General features: G+C 37.8%; 2 protein-coding genes across 11 annotated transcripts in view; one reads left to right on the forward strand and one right to left on the reverse strand.

Moving 5' to 3' along the window:
* The window catches only part of AKAP9 (A-kinase anchoring protein 9), a 144,712-nt gene extending 141,616 nt beyond the window's left edge, over positions 1-3,096 (forward strand). For 7 of the 10 annotated variants that reach the window (XM_060304571.1, XM_060304578.1, XM_060304579.1 and 4 more), the window contains 3 exons: positions 544-694; positions 1,262-1,401; positions 2,551-3,096. In XM_060304571.1, coding sequence (XP_060160554.1) covers positions 544-694; positions 1,262-1,401; positions 2,551-2,585 — 326 coding nt within the window. In that variant the 3' untranslated portion in view covers positions 2,586-3,096. The remainder of the gene's footprint in view (positions 1-543; positions 695-1,261; positions 1,402-2,550) is intronic. The other 3 variants (XM_060304572.1, XM_060304575.2, XM_030857311.3) reach the window with 1 other exon arrangement.
* A 2,218-nt stretch (positions 3,097-5,314) lies between these two features.
* On the reverse strand, positions 5,315-22,417 carry CYP51A1 (cytochrome P450 family 51 subfamily A member 1). The gene is made up of 10 exons (XM_030857322.2): positions 22,097-22,417; positions 19,846-19,944; positions 16,041-16,217; positions 14,689-14,815; positions 12,346-12,520; positions 11,315-11,434; positions 10,707-10,902; positions 9,249-9,344; positions 8,510-8,678; positions 5,315-6,287 (listed from the first exon to the last, which is right to left on the reverse strand). Exons 1-10 carry the CDS (start codon positions 22,268-22,270, stop codon positions 6,109-6,111), a joined length of 1,512 nt encoding a protein of 503 aa, XP_030713182.1. The 5' UTR covers positions 22,271-22,417; the 3' UTR covers positions 5,315-6,108.
* Positions 22,418-22,514: the final 97 nt, after the last annotated feature.

Below are 22,514 nucleotides of genomic sequence, written 5' to 3' on the forward strand. Positions count from 1 at the left end.
ATATGTATTGGTAGTACACCACTTTTACATGTTTTACACAGAGAAAGAGGAAAATATATGTGGTACTCTAAGCAAAATGTTTTTGAAATACGCCTCCTTATACTGAAACAGATGAAATTTGTACCATAATGAATTCTGTGTTGTAAGTTAGCATATCTTGGTTTCAAGTTTTTTCCAGTAAAAGCCAGTATACTAGAGTGATAAAAGGACTTGGCTGTATTCATCTAATATTTTTTATCCACATTGCCTTTTCTGTCAAACCACACACAGACACCCCTCACTTCACCTCTAGTTAAAACTAAGAAGCGGTCTTTAAAAACTAAAATAGTTTATTTTCTTAGAGGTGTAGTTCCAGATTATCAGAAATACTAATATCCAAAGGTAAATGAAACAAGCTGTACTATTGTTTCTCTCCTGTAGCAAGAATAATTGAAAGTGACTATACATAGGAGATAGTAGTGTAGTACAGTATAGTAAGTCTTTTGAACCCTTATCCATTTTGTAGAAATTTTTCAAGGGCTTGCTATTTTTTTTCTTTACAAGGTACATTTTGGATTACTTTAGGTGCCGAAAAGACTGACCCATTTTATCATTCTTCTGGTGGGCTGGAGCTATATGGAGAACCAAGACATGGTACATATCGCTCAAGATCAGATCTGGACTATCCAAGGTCTCCTTTACCATTTCAAAATAGGTAAGAATTTGATGAAATCTATACTAATATACTAATACTTAACAGAGAATGAAGGACAGTGTTAGGGCTTTGACTTCTTTGCATTGAAATAGCTAAATGTGTCTTTAGTTATGTATTAGTTACATAATCTAAAGCTCAGAATCAAAAACAGTTTTTGAATTTGTAACTGGTTTCCAAGGGTATAGGAAGCAGAGCTGATCAAGTGTTATTTAGTATGTATGCTGTGGCTAGACATTGAGAAAGGTATTAACTAAAATTGAGAGTCTGGAATTCTGAAAACACCTCTAAAGTTTGCAGGGCAAGATGCATTTATACATATGCAGCCTTTATTGATGGCCTCTGCGACAGGCAGTGTACTGGATGGACATTCTTTTGATGACTTAGTAGCTGCTTTGAATTTATCGAAGAGTTTTTTCCTTTCCACATGATTCAGACTCAGTAGTATGAGGTATATAGATTGAGCAGTGTACAAGTGGTCTACCTTTTGAGGGCAGGGTCGTGGTAGGCTGAGTTACTTTTATTGTTTCTGGATAATTGGGATTCATGTTTGTATTTTTAATCTCATAGGTACCCAGGTCCTCCAGCTGATTTAAATCCTGGTTCCTTAGCATGTTCTCAGCTTCAGAATTATGATCCTGACAGAGCCCTGACAGATTATATCACTCGGCTAGAGGCACTGCAGAGACGACTTGGAACTGTACAGTCAGGTACCCTCAGGTTAACCAAGTATTGGCAGCACCATAGTGCTTGATAGACCCGGAACACTTTCTCTTTCTGAAATGCCTTGACCTTCCTCGTTAGGATAATCAAATCTTACAGTTCAGTGCCTGAGTTACCAGGCTAGACTTTAGGAATTTAAGACAAAACATGATTTATCACCCTGGATCCCATTCTCAGCCCCCCAAAATTTCTGCTCATCTCATTGAAAAGATTGATTAGGGGAAATGCACGACAAGCACCAATGTGCAAAGTACTCTGAAGCTTACACAGTCTGCTAGAGAACTTGTTCCTAAGTAATACATCGTGAGGCATGCAAATAAGGGATAGCGAGATGAGAGGAGGACGCAAGTACTTTAAGCACTTACTGCAGCCATTATCTCTACTAAGACCTTGTACTCTTACGTATGATCCAAGGAACCCATCCCATTCAAAAGACTGTAAGAATGACGTTTTATTTTTCTCTGCTCAAAAACACACGCAGAAAAATTTCATTATTAGTAGAAGTGGATTCCCTTCCTTGTTTATTGTGAGAAAAATCTCTTTTCCCATCTCTCTTCAGTTCACTCCGATTCAAAGATTTTGAATCATTTTAATTTAATGAGCTTTAAGTCTATATATATATATATATATGTATGTATGTATGTTACTATTATTAGAGACCCTTTTCTCCTACTATTCCCACAAAATAGATAGGACTAATAACCAGTTATTTAAGTTAGTAGTTTATCTCTTCATACAAGAAATCACCTAACCCAAGAAACTTGTAGTTGTAGAAAACTTTTATTATCATAGCTGGGCTTTGTTGGTTTGAGCATCTAAATTTCACAAGACCCAGATTTTGAAGACCAAAAGATATTTCAAGAGGTATAGAACATTGAACCTGCAGGGCATTTTACAGAGAATCTTAAAATTAATCTCACTTAGCATTGCTATGGAGCCAGCCACAATGGCTTTTAAATATATATTAAAAATCCCTTTTAAAAAAATCAGTTCAGGTCTGAATAAGACTTTTTTAGAGGAAAACAAAGCATTTTAAAAAAAATGATGGGTAATAATCTTCTGCCCGTCATGAACTAGTCTGATATAAGTCACAATCTAATTTGAAATCATTGAATTATCCTGTTCCTGTCTTATAGGTTCAACTCAGTTTCATGCTGGCATGAGAAGATAATCCTTTGAAACATCATGAATCGAAGTGATTTTAAACAAATTCCCTTTTGTAAATCAGTGGTTCTTTTGTGCTTTTGTATTGTGGATATTCAATGGGACCAATCTGAACACAGCTTATGATTGTATACAAATCCCTTGCCAGCACATGAAAACAAACTGGAATTTGTACATATAAGCATTGTGTATGTATTCATGCACAATAATCATTAAATTACATGTATATTTGTGGAATGCTAATTTAAATGATTAAATTATAAACCTTGTGTATTTATCAAATGGGTGAAAAGATTAAACTTTTGGCATTATGTTACTGTTGAATGTGTAGCTTGAGGTGTCCTGCACTTTTCTTATAAGGCTACTGAAGTTATATGTTTCTGCCTAATATATTTGCTACTGGTGATGAAGACAGATAATATCACTTGTAGAGACTTATTTTTGTATAATGGTAGAAGTTTTGAATTTTATGGGATATTTTGTCAAGTACTGAAATAAAAATGACTTCACCATTTTAACTACACTGTATTTGAACCTTCTTCACTTTTAACGAGCCATAGTTCTTGGTGCATGTCTTAGTATGTTCGGGCTGCTATGACAAAATACCATAGCCTGGGTGGCTTATAAAAACAATAGAAATTTATTTCTTTTCTATTTATTTCTAGTTCTGGAGGCTAGCAAGTCCAAGATCAAAGCGCCAGCAAATCTGATGTCTGGTGAGAGCCCATTTCCTGATTTTGTAGACTGCCATCTTCTCACTGTGTCCTCACGTGGCAGAGGGGCAAGGGGCCTCTCCAAGGTCTCTTTTATAAGGGTATAAGGGCACTAATCCCATTCGTGAAGCTCTGCCGCCATGACCTAATCACCTCCCAAAGGCCCCACTAACAAATACCAACAAATTGGGGATTAGGTTTCAACATACGAATCTGGGGAGATACAGACATTCAGCCTACAGTAGTATGTATCACCTTATTATATATCTCAAGTATGTAGCATTTAGAGATTCAGAAAGTTGTCCTAATTTTAGAATTAGCTACTATTGGGATTTTTCTTTCCCTACACGGAGAAAGAATTTTTCCATGTGCCTTTTTTATCAACTTTAAGTCTACATATAGTGTTTTTTAGAAGCCAAATGAGTATTTTCATGATTAATCCATATTTGCCCTATTATGCTTAAGGTTACTTATATCCAAAGGTGTGTCCTCACAAAGCCATGCCCACTAAGATAATACAGAATCTTAAATTTTATTAACCACAATGCAGCAGAATTAAGCAGTATTCCTGCTGTCCAATCCAAATTCAGAGTGAGATGCTTTCACAGAGATAATATGGATCTCAATGTTATTTCTTAACTAGAGTCCTCCTGATAACATGGCCATCAGTATTTGATATTTATTTCCAGAGGATTTTATCTTACCATTAGATATTCTATGATTTACACCAACACAAACAGGCAATCTACACTCTTGGAAATTTCAAATTACCTAAATTTTCCATATTAGCAGCTGGGTTCCAATAAGGAGTTCTAGAAGTTACAAATGTATTCTAAAACAGTTGAAGAGGGGAGGTTGTGGGTAAAACCATTTTTAGCTAAACATAGCTTTCCATTCAAGGCAATTCTACTCTTAAGAGAGAATGGAGAAAAGAGCAGATAAACAAGTGCTCTGATCAATCTTACTATTTCACTCCCATCATTTGACCATCACTGTCCTTATGACATTAGGCCTCTGCAGTCAAACTTGTTAATGCTTCTCAATAATTGGTCTGTGGTTAAAAACTAAATCTTTTTAAGTCTTCTTAAAACTATTCACTAAACATGGACCAGGCTTACCAGAGTTTTAACTTTTGTGTGTGCCATGAACCTCTCTAGCAATCTTGTGAAACTATGGATCCCTTCTCAGAATAATGCTTTTAAAGACATAAAATATACAGTATTGCAAAGGAAACCAAGTATATAGAAATAGTCAAACTTTAAAAAAATTTTTGTGATGAGTAAAGAAATAAGATCTAGCAGATCTAATAACTATAATAAATACCATAATGTCAAAGTAGTGATAAAAGTTAAAGATATTTCAAGAGATCTGCAACATCTATAATGGGATATGAAAAGTATCTGTGATTTCTGTTTGCAAAATCATGAGTACTGTTAATACTAGTGTGGTTTGTTGACTAAATTCATAAATAAAGAAAATATTAAATTACAGTTTGAAATAAGTACAAATAAAGATGGAACTTTTTTCCCATCCAAGTTCCTAGATCCTAAATTCCACTCATTGAACCACACACTTTACAATTTGTGAATGCAGACTGTACTCTCAAAGATAATTTTAATGTGAAAAACTCAACAACACAGATTTTAGCTTCACAAATAGAGTTTAACATGAGTCCTCCAGCCTTTTAAACAGAACTGTAATACACATAGGGGAAAGTATGTTTACCTCATCTATAATAACAAAGTACGTGGTTAAGTTACAGGTATCATATAGTTACGTCTCCAGTTATAATTTGAGTTGATTCTTGAACTCAGGCTTCACAGAATTTGACCAGTGGTACACTCCCAAGACCCCTACTTCGTATTACCCTTATCTTAAAGCCAGATTCCCTGATCTCAGATTTTGTATTTAAAAAGAAAAAATAAAAAGCCTGTTAACCTAAACTAACAGAACTAGTAAGAAACATCCCTAATTAGATTCTGGAGAGGAAGCAGGAACCACCTTGAGCCAAAGAGAACAAAACTTATCCCTCAAGGACTTTATTTTGGAATTCCACACAGATGCAACTATGTGGAACCAGATACAAATTTATCAAACAGATAAATATGTAATATTTAGTAATAAGATCAAGTTACACAAGCAGTCTTTCATATTAATTATTTTTTAGGAAAAACAATTAGTCATTGTCATAGATCTCAATTTCCTACAGACAGTGCTTCCAGTTATTTCAAATATATTTCCCTACAATATAGCTCCATCATTGCTAAATATCATCATACCAAAACAATAGGATTCTCTTTTATCCAAGGCTTTAAAGGGGAGTTTATTCCCTACCCACCCATCCTTACACATACATACATACATACATTGCCCAACAAACCTAAGGCTTCCAAGTATTTCACTGGGCTTTTATACTTGCAGATCTAGTACAAGAGTTGAACACTCTGAACTTACTTGCCAAGAGCTATGTATGTTCTTAAAATTAATACCTGGAAATTGTGTTACTTAGAATCTGCCAATTACCAAAGATCCCCCCCAAACTAATGAGCCTGATTTCCTTAAAGGAAAGGAAATCAACTATATAGAAACTTACAGTTTTCCTTTATCCATCATAAGACTATTGGGAAATTTCTGAAATGCCATTGGATTTGATGGAACCATTCAGTTAAAATATAAAAACTGTAAGTTAAGTTGGCTGTCTTTTAAAATTACACACTCAAAAAAAAGTACACTGGGAGTTGTTTCGTAAACTTCATTCTCTTCAATGCTTTCGCAGTTTACAGTGATGTTTCACATTTTAGTTCCTTGCTGCCTTTTTCATTTTGATCTTCGTTTGTATCGGATAACTGGGTTTTCAGGGGTGTGAATCATTGTTGTATAATTTACAGTGGGAAAATATCCATCAATGAGATCAAATTCATATAAACGAAGCATAGTGGACCAAATTGTCTTGATTTGAACATAAGCAAAATTCTCCCCAATACAACGATGACGCCCTGTAAGAGAAAACATTTCCATAACAGTCGGCTGAAATTCTTTCTCATGTCTTTGAGCCTGGAATGATAAAATTTGTTTATCTACAGCTAAGGTGAATAGCAGATATACAGATATATAGTAAAAAGATGACGTATTCTTTTCAAAAGAATGTAAATAACTAATAAAAATCCCAAGAGATTTTTAATGTCTGTTATTAGGGGAAACAGCACATGGGTAATTATACAATCATTTTTCCAATTGTTTATTTGAAACCTAACATCTATCTAGGTTAAAAATAAGTAAGGTTTGAAACATACGATGATAATCTAGTTTGGAAATATACTAGAATATTCTTAACTTCTGTCCCAAGAGAGCCATAGTCAAAAGTTAATATGAACCTTCCAATCAAAACTTTAAATGTCATTACAAATGATAATGGAAGAAAAAGAAATTTAATAAACCAAAAATAGCAACACATCAAAATTTAAAAGGTCATATACGTGTAAAAACTGACAAGCTGATTATAAAATGCATACAGAAATGCAAAGGACTAAGATATCCAAAGCGATCCTTAACAAGACGAACCAAGTTGCAGGACTTAAAACTGACTTCAAATCTGACTTTAATACTAAGGTATGGCAACTGTGATAATGTGGATTGCAATAAGAAATACGTATTTAGTCTTCCATCTTGGCACAGAGCTCCTCAAACCTGTGGAATTTCTTAAGTGAAAAGAGCAATAAAGGTCAAAGAGGAAAAGAGCCTTTTGTTATTCGTAACAAGCCCCTTTCAACCACAGTTGAGTTTGCTAATGAGGTGACTGCCAGGGGAACCAACCACGTGATTAGAGGGTTGGAACTTTCAGCAATACCCCCCAGCTTCCAGGAGAGAGAGGGTCTGGAGGTTGAATTTATCACCAATGACCAGCGATTTAATCAATCGTGCCTATGTAATGAAGCCTCCACAAAATCCCTACAGAAGTACAGGGAAGGGACAGGACAGGGGACAGTGTTCAGAGAGCTTCGAGGATAGTAAACATGTGGAGGTGCTGGGAGGGTGGCATACCCACAGAGGGCTTGGCAGCTGGGTACCCCTTCCTTCTACTTTGCTCTATGCTTCTCTTCAATCACGCTATTCCTGAGTTATATACTTTTATAGTAAACCAGTAGTCTAGTAAATAAAGTTTTCTAAGTTCTGTGAGCCATTCTAACAAATTATGGAACCCCAAGAAGGGGATCTAGAGAACCTCGAATTTATAGCCAGTTGGTCAGAAAAACAGGTGCCAACCTGGACTTGTAATTGGCATCTAAAGTGGTGAGGGACAGTCTTGTGGGACTAAGCTGTTAACCAATGGGGAGTGCACTAACCCCAGATAAAAGCCAGATAATTGTCAGTTTAGAAATGGGGCAGAATTTGGGCTGGAGAACTAATGCCCCTTCCAACTACTTGAACAATCTTTGACTCTTTTATTGATATTTATATCATATACCGTTATTGAATTTCTTTACTAAATAGTTATTAAGATCTGAAGTTCCCAAAGGACTTTATACTTTCATTTATGTATGGAAAAGGTGTGACCAATGACAAAAATGTCATGTCACTTAAATGATCTCTTTGGAAAAACAAATAATTCATAGAATATAGTTTAATCTGTACAAAGTACCAGTGAATGGAGAAATTATTGGAGGAACGAGAGTCTGCCTGTGTCATTTTAGGATCTTAATTGAAATGCAGAGGTTTGCATACCTATGCACAACCTGCCCAAATTTAAAGACCATCTTATCATCAGGATATATAGGCAGAGAACCAAAAAGTTCACTAACAATCCAGAAAAGCTTCCATGCCATTGCTCTTTTCTGAAATGCTGATTGTCTCATCATATTTAGCCTGAAATAATTGCCCAAATGGTGTGCTAACTCCAATGGTTCTTTAAAACAGAATTCACAAGGAGCTTTAAATACTATGATAAGGGAAAACAGGGTGGACTATAAAGATTAGAACTGATAAAACTAGATAGGTTAGAAGGTAATAGAACATTGTAAGGATTCACAGAACTATTTCCTTTAGTACAAATGAAATATTTTTTCCAACCTGCAAAGATTACACTCCTACAGATGTTTGCAGGAATGTCCCTATGAGGAAAGGGAAAGATATTTGTAAATAAACTTCACATGGATTATTCTGACAGGCACAAATATGTTATCAGAACAAACATTTCAAGTGTCAAATGTGATCATCTTACCAGCTCCAAATGGCACATAAGCAAACTTCTCTCCTGATGCTGGATTGTCCTGTAAGTAGCGATCAGGATTAAAGTCCAGACGTTCTACCCATGAGTCTTTAAGTCTTTGATTGACAGTGGGAGAAACACACACCTGATGTCCTGGAGGAATGGTATACCCTGCCACAGTCTACAAATGAAAGCAACACATTTCACTAGATAATTTAAAAATATTCTAACAAATAATCAGACCATTGTGTAACAAAGCATTAATATACATGAAATATACATATATTTTTAAACTGGCTACATGATAGGCCAGTTAAAAATTATTTTAACTCAAGATGATTTCCAAATAACACACATTGGGCTGGAAGTATATACACAAATTTTAAAAAGTGATAATGCCTTGGGGGTAGGGGTGGGATTTCAAGGAACCTTTCACAATCCAATTTACACACTTCCACACTGTTACAATTTTTTACAACAACACATATGTTATTTTAAAAACCAAGAAAAAAATATACTTCCATTTTAAAAAACCCTAATTGTTAAATTAAAATGTAGGGAGAACAGATGAGCATGTATACTGTCTGCAATTATGTAAAAATATTTATACATTTAAAATATGTAAAACTGAAAATTATGTAGAAGTGATTATTCTTTTTTAATTTAAAAAATTCTCTTTGATATTATGATATTTCTTCTTGATAAATAACAACTGGGGGCACAGAGGAAAAGATCTAGCCAGAAGACTCACCTGAGGAGTTTTGGCCATTCTCATCATGGTCATTATAGGAGGTCGAAGTCTTAATGTTTCTTTTATGCAGCGATCAAGAAAATTTAGGTCCTTGAGCTAAAAAGAGAAAAAAATTTCCCAAGTTTTAAAAATACTTAACATACTTCAACAGGACAAACAAGTTCAGGGTAACTGGGAATATCTTGTCTTATTTTTGTCCATGGTCAGTAAAGAAAAAGAAGGCAAGATAACAGATCACTCCGAAGAATGGCATGGTAAGGACCTTCAAAAATTCACTCATCTAAAAAATGAAAACATTAGCAAAAATCATCAATGTCAGCTTTTTCAAAACCTATACACAAATGTTTAGAGCAGTGTTATTCACAGTAGCCAGAGGATGCAAACAACCCAAATGTCGATCAACTGATGAAGAGATAAATAAATGTGGTACAGCCATACGATGGAATATTACTTGGCAATAAAACAGACTGAAGTACTGATACATGCTACAACATGGATTAACCTTGAAAACATGCTAAGTGAAAGAAGCCAGTCACAAAAGACCACATATTGTATGATTCCATTCATATGAAATGTCCAGAATAGGCAAATCCATAGAGACAAAAAGTAGATTAGTGGTTGCCAGGGGCAGGGGAAATGAAGCATGACTGCTAATGGGTACCGGCTCTCTTCTGGAAGTGATGTAAATACTCTAAAATGAAATTGTGATGATGGTTTCACAATTCTGAATATATTTTACAAACCAGTGAATTGTATACTTTAAGTGGGTAGATTTTATACTATCTGAATTATGTATCAATTAAGCTATCACTTTAAAAGTTACTAAAATCAGGAATGAAAGAAGAGACATCACTATTGACCTAATAGAAATAAAAAGGATGCTAAGAGAATACTTTAACAATTGTATGCTAACAAATTAGGCAACCTAGATGAAATAGACAAATTCCTAGAAAGACACAAACTGCCAAAACTGACTTAAAAAGAAACAGAACATATGAATAGACCTGTAAGAAGTGAAGACATTGAATTGGTAATCAAAAAACTTCCCACAAAGAAAGCACAGACATAGATGGCTTCACTGGTGAATTCTACCAGACACGTAAGAAAGAAATAACACCAATCCTTCACAAAGTCTTCCAAAAAGTAAGAGGAGAAAATGCTTCCAAACGCATTCTCTGAGACCAGTAATACTCTGATACCAAAACCTGTCAAAGACATAACAATAAAACTACAGACCACTATCCTTTATGAATATAGATGCAAAAATCCTCAAAAGAATACTAGGAAACTGTATCCAGCATTAGGACATTTCAGGGAAGGATATGGGGAATTTTCTAAAAATAAAGAATCTAATCAATTTAATCTATAGTATATAGAAAATCCCAAATTGTCCCCTTTAAAAATTAGCCACACATACTCAGTGTCATAGGCAGCAATGAAACTGAAAATCCAACAAACCTGGTCATAAGTTAAGGGAGGCAGATTCTCTCCACAGACTGTTTTCTGTTCTAAGTAACATTTTTCTTGAAGTGTTTTGTCTCTGGCCAAAAAGAAGCCCATCCAGGCGCTGGTAGTTGAGGATGTATGCTGCCCCGCCAAGAGCAATCCAATAAGCATGCCTGCTACTTCATCATCTGTCAAAGGATGCCCATCCCTAAAGAATGGACCGCATACACAAATTTAAATTTAACATTTGGCAGACACATTTCATGTCTCAACCTTTATATAAAGGGTCAAAATGAATTCATTTTTCTCTTGCATTTGCCCATCACAAGTCAGATTTTTTTTTTTTCCTTTAGGGAAAAGAGACCAATAGAAAATATGATACTGGTTACAAAAGACTTCATTGAGGTTTACTAGCAAACTTTTCACCATGCACAGTACTGGGATTCCAGTAAGGCACAGGATCCCAGTAATTTATGTTTCATCCATTTAAAAAGTTCAAAGGTCATAGCTACTAATTTTGCCAGCATTATTACTTTTTAAATGTACATATTATTTAACTATGTTTTAATGTGTAAAAAATTTCCTGCTTCAGTTTAATATGTGATCTGAAGAGCTCTTACTTGTAAGTAGAATCTAGTAAAGTTTGGAGAATGTCATCAATTTTTTCTCCTGATTCTCTGCGTTTCTGGATTGCCTTATAGAAAATATTCTTGATCTCTCGATGAGCTCTGTCCCTGCGTCTGTAATTCAAACATGAAAATGACTTTAAAAAATAAGGTAATACTTTCAGGTATCAAACTGACAAAACTCAGAACCAAGAGAAAAAAAAGAAGCCATGAAAATCTTAAATTGTTAGGGATTTCTAAGGTCCTTAAGGGCAGGAAATGTGTTTTAACATACATATCCCTGATTCTTTACACACTACCTGTGTTCTAACTAAAAGTCTAAAATAAGACTCAAATGATTATTCCGTTATAACCATTTTCCAGTTTAAGAGAAAGCAGAATACTCTTTTACATTAACATGAAATTCCAATTTTAACCAAATTAATTCTTGAAGCAGACAGAGTCACTCTGGTTCTTCTGCAGGATTTAGCATCAGAATAAATCCCCATTTTTCACCTGAACAGAAATGAATCAACAAAGGCACAGAGAGACTACTAATATGCAAGACACTAAGCTACTTGTCAAGTCCTATGAGCAATGTTTCTCTGTATCACAGACATCCTTGCTCTTAAGGAGATAACAATAGAGCTGTCAAGGAGACAGAAAATTAAAGAAAGGTACTAACACTTCAAAACAAACTTCACAATATACCACAAATTAGTCAAATACTTTCAAACAAGTGCTTAGAAGGGCTGTATCACTTTTAGGTAGAGTTGAGAAACCCTCCTGCATACAAGGAATATGTGAGATAAGTAGGTTTTAAAATATCGGAACAGATAGACAACAAATTACTTTTCTAATTAACTGAAACTTAAATAAGCTCACTGTGTAAAGAAATATCGAATGCTTACAGAAGAATGGAGGCTTATAATCTCCCCCAATTTGTTTGTTTTATATTTAATTTTTATCTTTGTCAATACAAAACCAACCAACACTACAGTAATTAAACAAAGTGAAATGACCAAGTATTGTTTCTTTATCCATACCTGAAACTAGGCAAAGGGAGCCAGCCTGGCAAGAGCCAGGCTGCGTGGCTAAAACCTCCATCCAAATCTGCATACAGTTGTGCCACCTTCTCATTGAGTTGACTTCTGATTTCCTTTCCATGTAAACAATGGCTAGCTGTTAAAATTATGAGCTCAGAAAGAGCTTCAAACAAATCTAGAGGGGAAAAGATCATTCCCATTACTTTTGCCAAAAATTCTTTTACAATGTTCTGTTTTCTTAGAGATATAAAAGTACTGTGAAGGAAATGAGAATAAAAACTTAACTCAGGAACCAACAAGATCCTATTCATACCATCAAAAAAAGCCTATAAATATGTGGCTACAACAAAGAGAGGCAAGAAACCAAATGATGGGAGGCACCCCAACTCTCTGGACAGCCAAAATAGATGCCACAAAGGTATCTAAAACCTCACTCATACTCATGAGCCCTTAATCTTGAAAAGGTAAAATGAAGATAGAAATGAATGTGGTTAAAAAAAAAAAATGAATGTGGTTATCTGAGTTACAGATCACAGTATAATAAAGGCAGTAAAAAGGTTATTTAGTGCATATGGGGACAATAATAAGGTGCTTTCCAAGGAATAGCAGTCCAAAGGCTGAAGAATGGATTATTCCCCAGGTCAAAAGTGGGAAAAAAACTGAAAAGTGAGAAACTCAAAGGTCAGAAAAAAACTGGTCTTGACCATACATAAAAGAAAACTGTAACCACCAACTTGTATATCCAAACATTAGAGACAGATGCATCAGGCAAGCACATCTGGGTGACACTTTAAAAGTCCTAACAATTACCCAATCAATATCCTGTTCTTTAATTCCATGTTCACCAAACGAACTTCCAGTTATCATTTGGCTTTCTAATTAGATTGCCAAAAAAGAGAAGTTCAGCAAATATTCTGGGGTTCTTGGTACCATAATTATACTCACTTGTATTTATTCAGTTGGAGTTCCAGTTCATGCATCAGCTTCTTGTAGAATAGGAAATATGTCCCATGAACTTTAGGTATATTAAATAAAACCAGGTTCTGGACCTTTTATAGAAGCTGAAGACCAGACCCAGAATGTGGTGACCTACACAGAGGTCTTACTGCCCTGTAGGCAGATGTTGCTTCCTGCTATGAGTATGACAATTGTCTCTGAAGGCAACAATTACTGCAGTCCAATATAAAAACTGGATTCACAGAATCCAAAGAATTTTAAGTTACATTCAATATACTCCCTATATAATGCGAGAAAGCATACATTTTTTAAAGATTTCTATTGGGAACAGCTAAAATCACACTTTTGGTGGTACAGTAAGCTTATGTATTTAAATTTACTTTTTTCTTGGAATAAATCATTCCCATACAATAGGAGAAAAATAACGTAATACATATATAATTAAGTCATTTAGACTTCTACTTGCCCATTGGGAGTTCAAAAATTTTTATTTTATTTATTATATTAAAATGACCTTGAATGTAAGTTTTACATTCAGTTTATTTCAAAATTCAATTATGAATCATTTTTATATTATTCACATAAATGAGCTAAATAATACACACATTAATTAACCCATTTTAAGGTTTGCTAAATGAGCAGCAATACAGTAAGTCCCCTACATATGAACAACTTCTGTTCCAAGGGTGTATTCGTTAGTCCAATTTGTCCGTAAGTCCAACAAAATTAGCCTAGGTACCCAACTAACACAATTCACTATATAGTACTGTACTGTAATAGGTTTATAATACTTTTCACACAAATAATACATAAAAAACAAACACAAAAAATAAAGAAAACATTTTTAATCTTACAGTACAGTTCCTTGAAAAGTACAGTAGTACAGTACAACAGCTGGCATACGGCGCACAATCGCATCTTTGAAAGTTCGCAACTTAAAGGTTCGTATGTAGGGGACTTAGTGTAATCACTTCCTCTCGGGTCTTTTAACTCCACGGTAATCATAACATGTTCATTTCATTAAATCTAAGGTGGTTTTACATATGGTGTAGTTTGCTTTTTACACACACACACACACACACACACACGTCACTTTTTTTTTTTTTTTTTTTTTTTGCGGTACGCGGGCCTCTCACTGTTGCGGCCTCTCCCAGTGCGGAGCACAGGCTCCGGACGCGCAGGCTCAGTGGCCATGGCTCACGGGCCCAGCCGCTCCGTGGCATGTGGGATCTTTCCGGACCGGGGCATGAACCCGCGTCCCCTGCATCGGCAGGCGGACTCTCAACCACTGCGCCACCAGGGAAGCCCCACACGCACTCTTAAGATTTCTAGTCACAGAAAAGTAGCCATATTAGGACAAATGCAAAACCAAAACATTTTGCTTACTTTTTTCTCCACTTTCTCCCCAACTTTGAAAGTACTCCTTTGTTTCTTTTTCAATTATAGAAACATGCTGTCTAAAGTGGGCTATGTTAAGACCACTTTTTAACATTTTCTTCTGCTCCAAGAAAACCTTCAAAATATTAAGGGTATATAAGAATTAAAACACAATTTTGTTTTATCATAAGATTCATTTGGGTTATTATAACTCTTTAACACTCAAAGAAAACAATCTTCTGAAAAATTGAAAATAAAAATAATTTTCTTAACTACACACCAGATATGGGAAATTTAAAGCATCTATGCATATATCTGAAGTAACACGTAGAAGACACTTGCTACGCAGGCCCAAGACAAATGATAAATTAGGAATCCCACTTCCTGCCTTCCTTTTTATAGATACACGCTTTCCCCACTCCTGACTCCATGGCTCACTAGTCCTATTCTGTTATATTCTAGTCTTCCAACCCAACCCAGATGCCAACACAATCTCCCAAAAGTCCATTACGTTTTGCTAATATTTTTATCCTCCTTCACGTATTCTCCCATCTATTCCCAAACAAATACCATTCCTCACTTATGCTATCTTCCAAAAGTTTAATTAGAATGTAATACAGTCGGAATAAATTCACACTAAGACAAAGAATGTTTTTAGCCCTTTGGGGCAGTTCTATTTTAAGAATCTGATAAGCTGTGTGGAAAATGAATAGATATATCCAACCAGAGGGATTGCCCAAGGCTCTTGCTTTTGGTCTTGAGGACAGCTATTCATTCGCCCACACCTCCTCAATCCCCAGAAGCAACACTCAATGTCAATTCTTACCTGCTATACTAGGGTATCAGGTAATGCATGGTACGTTCACAGCCAGAGCCCACACCTAGTAATTGGGCTAATTATCTGATTTGCATTTTACATCAAATTGCAGCACTTTAATATTTGACTTTGGGGGAGGGAAGAAATCACACAAACTTCTAAAGCCAACAATCTCTAGCTCAAAAGAGCTCTTATGCTAAAATTTCAGGTGGGAGTAGGAAGGTAGGAGGCCCTCCTGATGAAATAATGGGATTTTTCTTCTTACTTGCTCAAATCAAATCCTTATACGCTAAGTTCTCATTGATTCTATTTCTTTGTACAGGAAGCCCTTTAAAACTGCTTAGTCCATGCCAGCAACTATAAGACAAAATACCCATTCTTTGTCAGCTACCCATGGTTTTCCTTCTTTTAACTGTCTCATGAGTCTTCAGATTTTTGAGTCAAAGAATAAATTGCTTCTATACTTTAGATATATAATTTATACTACTAGCTATAAATATTATAGTATAGATTTGTCTTTCTTCAAGATAACAGTGTCACCTACTGGATTAGGCACATCATAGGCAACTCCCTTCCCAAACACAGGTGTTGTCAGACGACTGTAGACATCTTCTGCATTCAAGTCTTCATTTTTACTATTAAAAAGCAGTGCAGCAGCATCACTCCCCAGAAGGTAGGTAAACGTCTTGCCCACCATGGTAAAACTAAATACAGGTCCATACTAAAGTGAGAAAAGTACCCATAGTGATGTTATCAAAAAATCTGCAGTGCTAAGACACTCATCTTAAATAACAAAATAATACATTGCTGAAAATTAAAACATTCATAAACCTTAATACAATTCTTCCCCCAGTCTTTGCCCAAATTATATTCATTCAGTTGCAAATAAAATATAAATAAAACTTTCTACTCTGCTTTTTTCACTATGTTGAAAATATTTTCTATCTTTTACACAGACATCATATGTTAACTGTTCTTTCACTATGGTTGATGTGTCCATTTTTTACTCATTATAGATAATTATATAATGAATATCTCTGAGAATATAGATTTTTTCCCCTTTGGTTAAAGATAAATTTACAGGAGTAGCCAAAGGATATGACCTTTCCTACAGCACTTGCTATATGAAGACACCAGAGGTTTATTTAGTTATCAATGTTACCACTATCTCACCAACACGGAATGATTTCATTTTTAATTTTTTGTTAATCAAGTTGTGTTAAATACTTTGCAGTTTTCTGATTACTATTGCAGACTGTAGGCACTGGGGATACAATCATGAACAAAAATACTGTCTGTGACTCATGAAACTTAGTCTATTGAAAAAGTTACAACTTGATCAAATAATCACATTAACAAATGTAAAACTGCAAATGTGAGAAGTACTACATAACAGAAAGCAACTCTGCGATGAGAGAATGATCAAAGGGAGACTACAAAGAGAAAAAGACACCTGAGCTGAGACCTGAAGGATGGTAGCAGTTAGCCTGATGGCTGAGCCTGCACAAAGGTCCTAAAGGTGAGAGAAAGAGAGGGAAAGGATGAGATGAGGGCAGAGTCTGGTAGGGCCGAGAGCATACAGAGCCTTGTAAGCCATATTAGGGAAGTTTTATCCTTGCAAGCAATGAAATGTGATGCAAGATTTTAAACTGCATGGGAAAGAGACTAATCTGTGCATATTTTAAAAGAAAGATCCCTCTGGCTCCTGTATGGAGAGGAGAGGGACAGGAGCTAAAGGAGAGCCAGAGGACCAGTGAGCCTGTTACAGGAAACTGATGATGAATACTTGGGACAAGGTAATGGAGGAGCAGTGGAGATCAGAAGCAGATGGATACAGAAGTATTTTGAAGAGAGAACCTGCTGACTTGGCAATGGACTGATTGATGGAGAAGTATCAAGAATGACTCCTAGGCCTCTGGCACATTGCAAAACTGGGAGAACAATGGTGAGAGAAGCAAATTGGACAACCAGGATTGGAGAGAGAAAAATCAAGGGTCAGACTTTAAAAATGTTGGATTTCAGGTGCCTTTGGTCAACTAAGAAAGAATCATGTGGGAGGTGGATATCCAGGTCTGAAGATCAGAGAAGAGACCTGAACCAGAGACATTAATTTGGGTGTTATCTATATCTGGCTAATAACTGAAGCTGCAGGTAGAGACAAGATCATCTAGGAAAGAATAAAGGCCAAGGACCAAACCTCAGTGAACCCCAAGAGTAAATGGCCAGGCGTGAGCCCACAAATGAGTTAGAGAAGAAGTAGTCACAGAAGTAGAAGAAAAAATGAGAGAAGCCACACTTAAGGAGGGCGTGGTCATCACTGACAAATAGAGCTGAAAAATCAAGTTCATTGGATTAGGACATGGAGCTCATTAGTGAAGGGGCCAAAAGACAGACTAGAGTGGACTAAAAAGTAAGTAAATAGGACGTGTGGAAATAGGGACTAAGTACAGACAACTCGCTGCAGGGGGAGGGACATGAGAGGAGACTGAGTGGCCAAGAGAAGCTTTGGTCTTTTTAAATGGGTGACCTTTGAGAACTTTCCAGAGAAAATGGGAAAGATCTAGTTGAGAGAGAAGTCAACTATAGAGAGAAGAAACAATAGCAGAAGGTTCCTGTGACAAAAGAGGGATGGAGAGTTTAATCTCCCATAGAAGGCAAAATAGTGTAATGAAATCAAGGTGACAGCATATAGTGGGCTAGAGCACAAGATTCTGGAGCCAGATTGCCTAGGTTCAAATCCCAGCTCCTCCACATATTAGCTGTGACCTTGGTCCTACAGTCAGAGAAATTAACATTGCTGTGCTTCAGTTTCCCTCACCTATAAAATGGGAATAATAATAATAATGCCTACTTCACAGAACTGTTGTCAAGATTAAGTATATACATATATATTTTTTGATATATATACCATGATATATATATATATATATATCTCGTCATCATATATTATATATACATAAAAGAAAACAGTGCATTGGCCATCATAAGTATAATTTAAGTGGTTTCTATTATTAGTAGTAGTATCAACATCATCATTAAAAGCACAGACTCGGGTATCAGACCACGTATTAATCCTGGCTTGGTCACTAGCTAGCAGTGAGCCCAAGAACAAATTAAATAACCGGTTTCTCAGTTTTGTCATCTATAAAATGGATATACCTGAAAGTATTTTTGTGGAGCTTCAGTGAGATAATATATATAAAGCACTAAGTACTGCACAAAGTTAACTGTTTCAGAATTATTAATGTAATAGGAAGAAAAGAGAATACTATTTTATATATGTATTGCTATAAGTAGATTTGTATGTTTGAAATTGGGAACGTCAAGGAATTCCCACTGGTTTTTAATCTCTCTTTACAAAGGAGACAAAGTCATCTGATTTAATAGAGAGAGGGAGGAAGATTTAGAAGTTTCAAAAAGTGAAGGTTTGAATAGTCATTGTGCTGAGTGGGAAAGTGAGCCAACCACAGAAAGATAATAGGACTGTTGAGCAGTGTTCAAAGTTCATTCAAGGTAGGCAATCACGAAATTAGAAGGACCTAATCTGGTACAAGGAATGAAAAATGACTATTAGGCTCCCTCCAAGGTTGGATTTTTACCAGGTAAAGCACAACGAACAGCCAGGGGCAAGGAAATTTAAGGTACTGGCGAGAGTGTAACTGAAATGATAGACCATGGTCCCAACGTGTAAAAAGAAGGAACATAACGAAGGCTGATGGAGCAGGACAAAGTAAGTGGAACAGTGGACTGGACCATCTAATGAGGTCAAAGAATGGTTATAATGGAAGGAGTTGGAGAGGCTAACCAGGAGAAGTAGTTGTGCTCTGAGAATAGGGTGTCTAAATTAATACTGTGGAGGTAAAACAGGTAAGAGTGACAAGTTCAAAGAGGCACTGTGGAGCAAATGGCTAAAATGGCACGAGAAAGCTCATCGGGGAGGAGAGGGGCAAAGATTTGAGGGGCCACAGTGCTGTGTGGGTCACCCAAGTGGAAGTGAAGTCACAGAAGACACGTAGAGCAGGTTAGAAAATTCCACAGACGCATGGTTAAGAAAAAGAAGGGTCAGTTAGTATCAACTTTAACTATGATCAGTGAATACAAAATTGAGGCCAGTGGTTTTTAAACCATAGTTGCCAGAACTAGATTTCCTCAGAGATCATCCCAGGACATGGAAGAACATAAAAGGGTCTCCAAGGCCCCTCCAGCTCTTAAACCAGAGCAGCTCCAATTTTATCGGTTTCCTATACTGGGAATAAGCGTAAGATTACACGTTTTTTTAATGTTCTGCCATTTAAAAGAAAATTGGAAAAGCACTCATTTCTTTTCCTCTAATGATCTGGAAGACTTACCTTCTCATATGCATTTTCTAGGAATTCAACTGGACTTTTCCCAAATGCTATAGCATGTCCAAGGAATGGAACTGGAGAGAAAATGTATGGTGGACTTTTCTACAAGAAAACAAAACAAAAAAAACCCTTCCAGTTTACATTTCCTATTACAAAACATTCAGTTTAGTTTCGTGACTAAAAAAAAAAAAAAAGAAACTTGTCTTTAATATTAAAAAGTTACCAAGGGCTTCCCTGGTGGCGCAGTGGTTGAGAGTCCGCCTGCTGATGCAGGGGACACGGGTTCTTGCCCCGGTTTGGGAGGATCCTACATGCCGCGGAGCGGCTGGGCCCGTGAGCCGTGGCCACTGAGCCTGCGTGTCCGGAGCTTGTGCTCCGCAACGGGAGAGGCCACAACAGTGAGAGGCCCGCGTACCGCAAAAAAAACAAAAACAAAAACAAAAACAAAACAAAAAAAGTTACCAAAAGATTAAGCACCAAAAGTAACTTAACAACAAACAAACCGCAAATACCTTAGCAGAATAGCCATAGTAAAAAGAGCAGAGGGCTTCCCTGGTGGCTCAGTGGTTGAGAGACCACCTGCCAATGCAGGAGACACGGGTTCGTGCCCTAGTCCGGGAAGATCCCACATGCCGCGGAGCGGCTGGGCCCGTGGGCCATGGCCGCTGGGCCTGCGCATCCGGAGCCTGTGCTCCGCAGCGGGAGAGCCCACGGCAGTGAGAGGCTCGCGTACCGCAAAAAAAAATAGCAGAAACTCAAAACCTAGTATAAGATAAACGACTAGACAAACACCAAGGCGTTGCAATTATAAATGCTGAACACTTTCTAGAATATGCCCAGTATTATTAGTGGCTCTAGGCAACTATCCTAATCATTAGTAGAAAAAAACAGAAAAGTCAAACTATGGTTTCTTCACCACTTATTTCTACTACCACTCACAATTTTAGTCCCAAAATCTTGACTAAAGAAGGTAGGGAAAAAGACAAAGTAATGTGAGGGAAAGAAGGGAAATGTTTAAGAAGCTACACTGATCAGTAAACAAAACACATTTCATGCTTCTCTCAACAAATGATCTAGATCTGTTGATTCTACACAGAGAGTAGATCAGTTTTAGCAGGAACATTTTAGCACACACTATAAAAGGTACTTCAGATGCCCCAAAATGAGACCTGCAGATTACAACATCAAGTCTCCTGGAAATCAAACTTGGAATGATAAAAAAGGATAATACTCCTCATATCTTTCATGGTCTCAAATAGTAAGGAGCTCTACAAACTCACTCTTTTGGACAATAGCAGCAACAATCTTAAAACACGAAAGTTACCTTTGTCTTTCCAAAGACAAATAACACTTCCTCAAAAATACCACATGTAGGAAAAAAAAAAACTGCCGGAAAAAAAACCAAACTGCCTCATGTCTGTTATGGTTCAAACAAAAATAATTTTTAAAACTACTTGGTCAATAGTTTATATATTCCATTGTCAGTAAAAGGGTCGTTTTAAAGGCTACTTGGTTTGTCTGGCTAAGAATGCCTTCATCAAATGTATTAGGGAAGCATGAAGCTAGTGGTCAGTAAAGCCGCTAAGTTAGAGGATCTGGTATTTTATTAGCATCATAGGAAGGTCCCTACAACACTCCAGTCACTCTCACTCTACCAAACTAAACATAGCTCCTTTCATACTGATGTAAATCGCCATTAGAGGTAATGACACAGCCCACAGGACACTGAACCACACAAGGGTAGCCACCAGGATGACGGCCACCAGGATGACGGCCACCAGACGGCCAGCAGGGCCGAAGCTGCCAGAAACATCACCACCAGGGCCCCCACCAGGCCCGAAACCCCCCTGCGGCGGCCAGCACAGCCAACCGGACGCTCAGCGCCACAGCCAGGGCCGCAGCCACCGGATCCGGCCGTGGCCATTAGGGCCACCAGTGCCTTGGCCAACACTGCCAGCACTACGACCACAATCGAGGCAAGCACGACCCCAGCCAGGACCAGACACGCGGCCACCACCAGAAACGCGACCGACATCGGGGCGCCCAGCAGCAAGCCCAGCATAGTCAAGGCAGTCGCGACCGCCAGCGCCACCAGCATCATTGCCGCTGCCACCCTCCCCCACCCCATCCCCAGCCCCCAGCGCGCCCGCCGCCACTGCCCAGCCCAGCACCACCGCGGTTCCAGACCCCGGCTAGCCCTTCAGTCGCCCTGGTCGCATCGTCCCCCTCCAGAACCCCCGGGGGTTGCACGTACCGCCCCAGGCGGCAGTGGGGCCAGGTGGCCGACGGCGAGGCGGAGCAGGTAGACCAGGCTGAGCGTGAAGGCGCAGGCAATGAGTAGCATGGATAGGAGGTTGCCTCCTGTCACTTGCTCCATAGCCTGCCCCAGCACCGACCTGCCCGCTTGCAGTAAGCCCAGCACCACCATCCCGGCCGCCACCCCCGCGTCAGTTCACCGGAGACGCTGGAGGCCGAGGTCGCCCCGGCTCCTCCGAATCGACGGAGGGAGAAGAACCGGCTCACGCGACCGGAGACGGCCCCGGCCCCGGCCCGCAGGTCCCCTACTAAATCCAGCCCCACCCCCTACTCCCGGCTCCCTAGCGCACCACCCTGTGCGTCACAGAACGGGGCGGGGCCTGGATCTGGCCGCGCCCCTTAAAAAGGACCTCCAC

This window comes from Globicephala melas, chromosome 9, assembly GCF_963455315.2.
Source record: "Globicephala melas chromosome 9, mGloMel1.2, whole genome shotgun sequence".
NCBI lineage: Eukaryota > Metazoa > Chordata > Mammalia > Artiodactyla > Delphinidae > Globicephala > Globicephala melas.

Coding starts and splice junctions, on each gene's coding strand:
- CYP51A1 (XM_030857322.2), bottom strand. CDS start 22,270: ATGGTGGTGCTGGGCTTACTGCAAGCGGGCAGGTCGGTGCTGGGGCAG. Junction 12,521..14,688: donor GGGAGAAAGTGGAGAAAAAA/GTAAGCAAAATG, acceptor TTTCCCCTCTAG/ATTTGTTTGAAGCTCTTTCT. Junction 8,679..9,248: donor GAATGGCCAAAACTCCTCAG/GTGAGTCTTCTG, acceptor TTTCATTTGTAG/ACTGTGGCAGGGTATACCAT.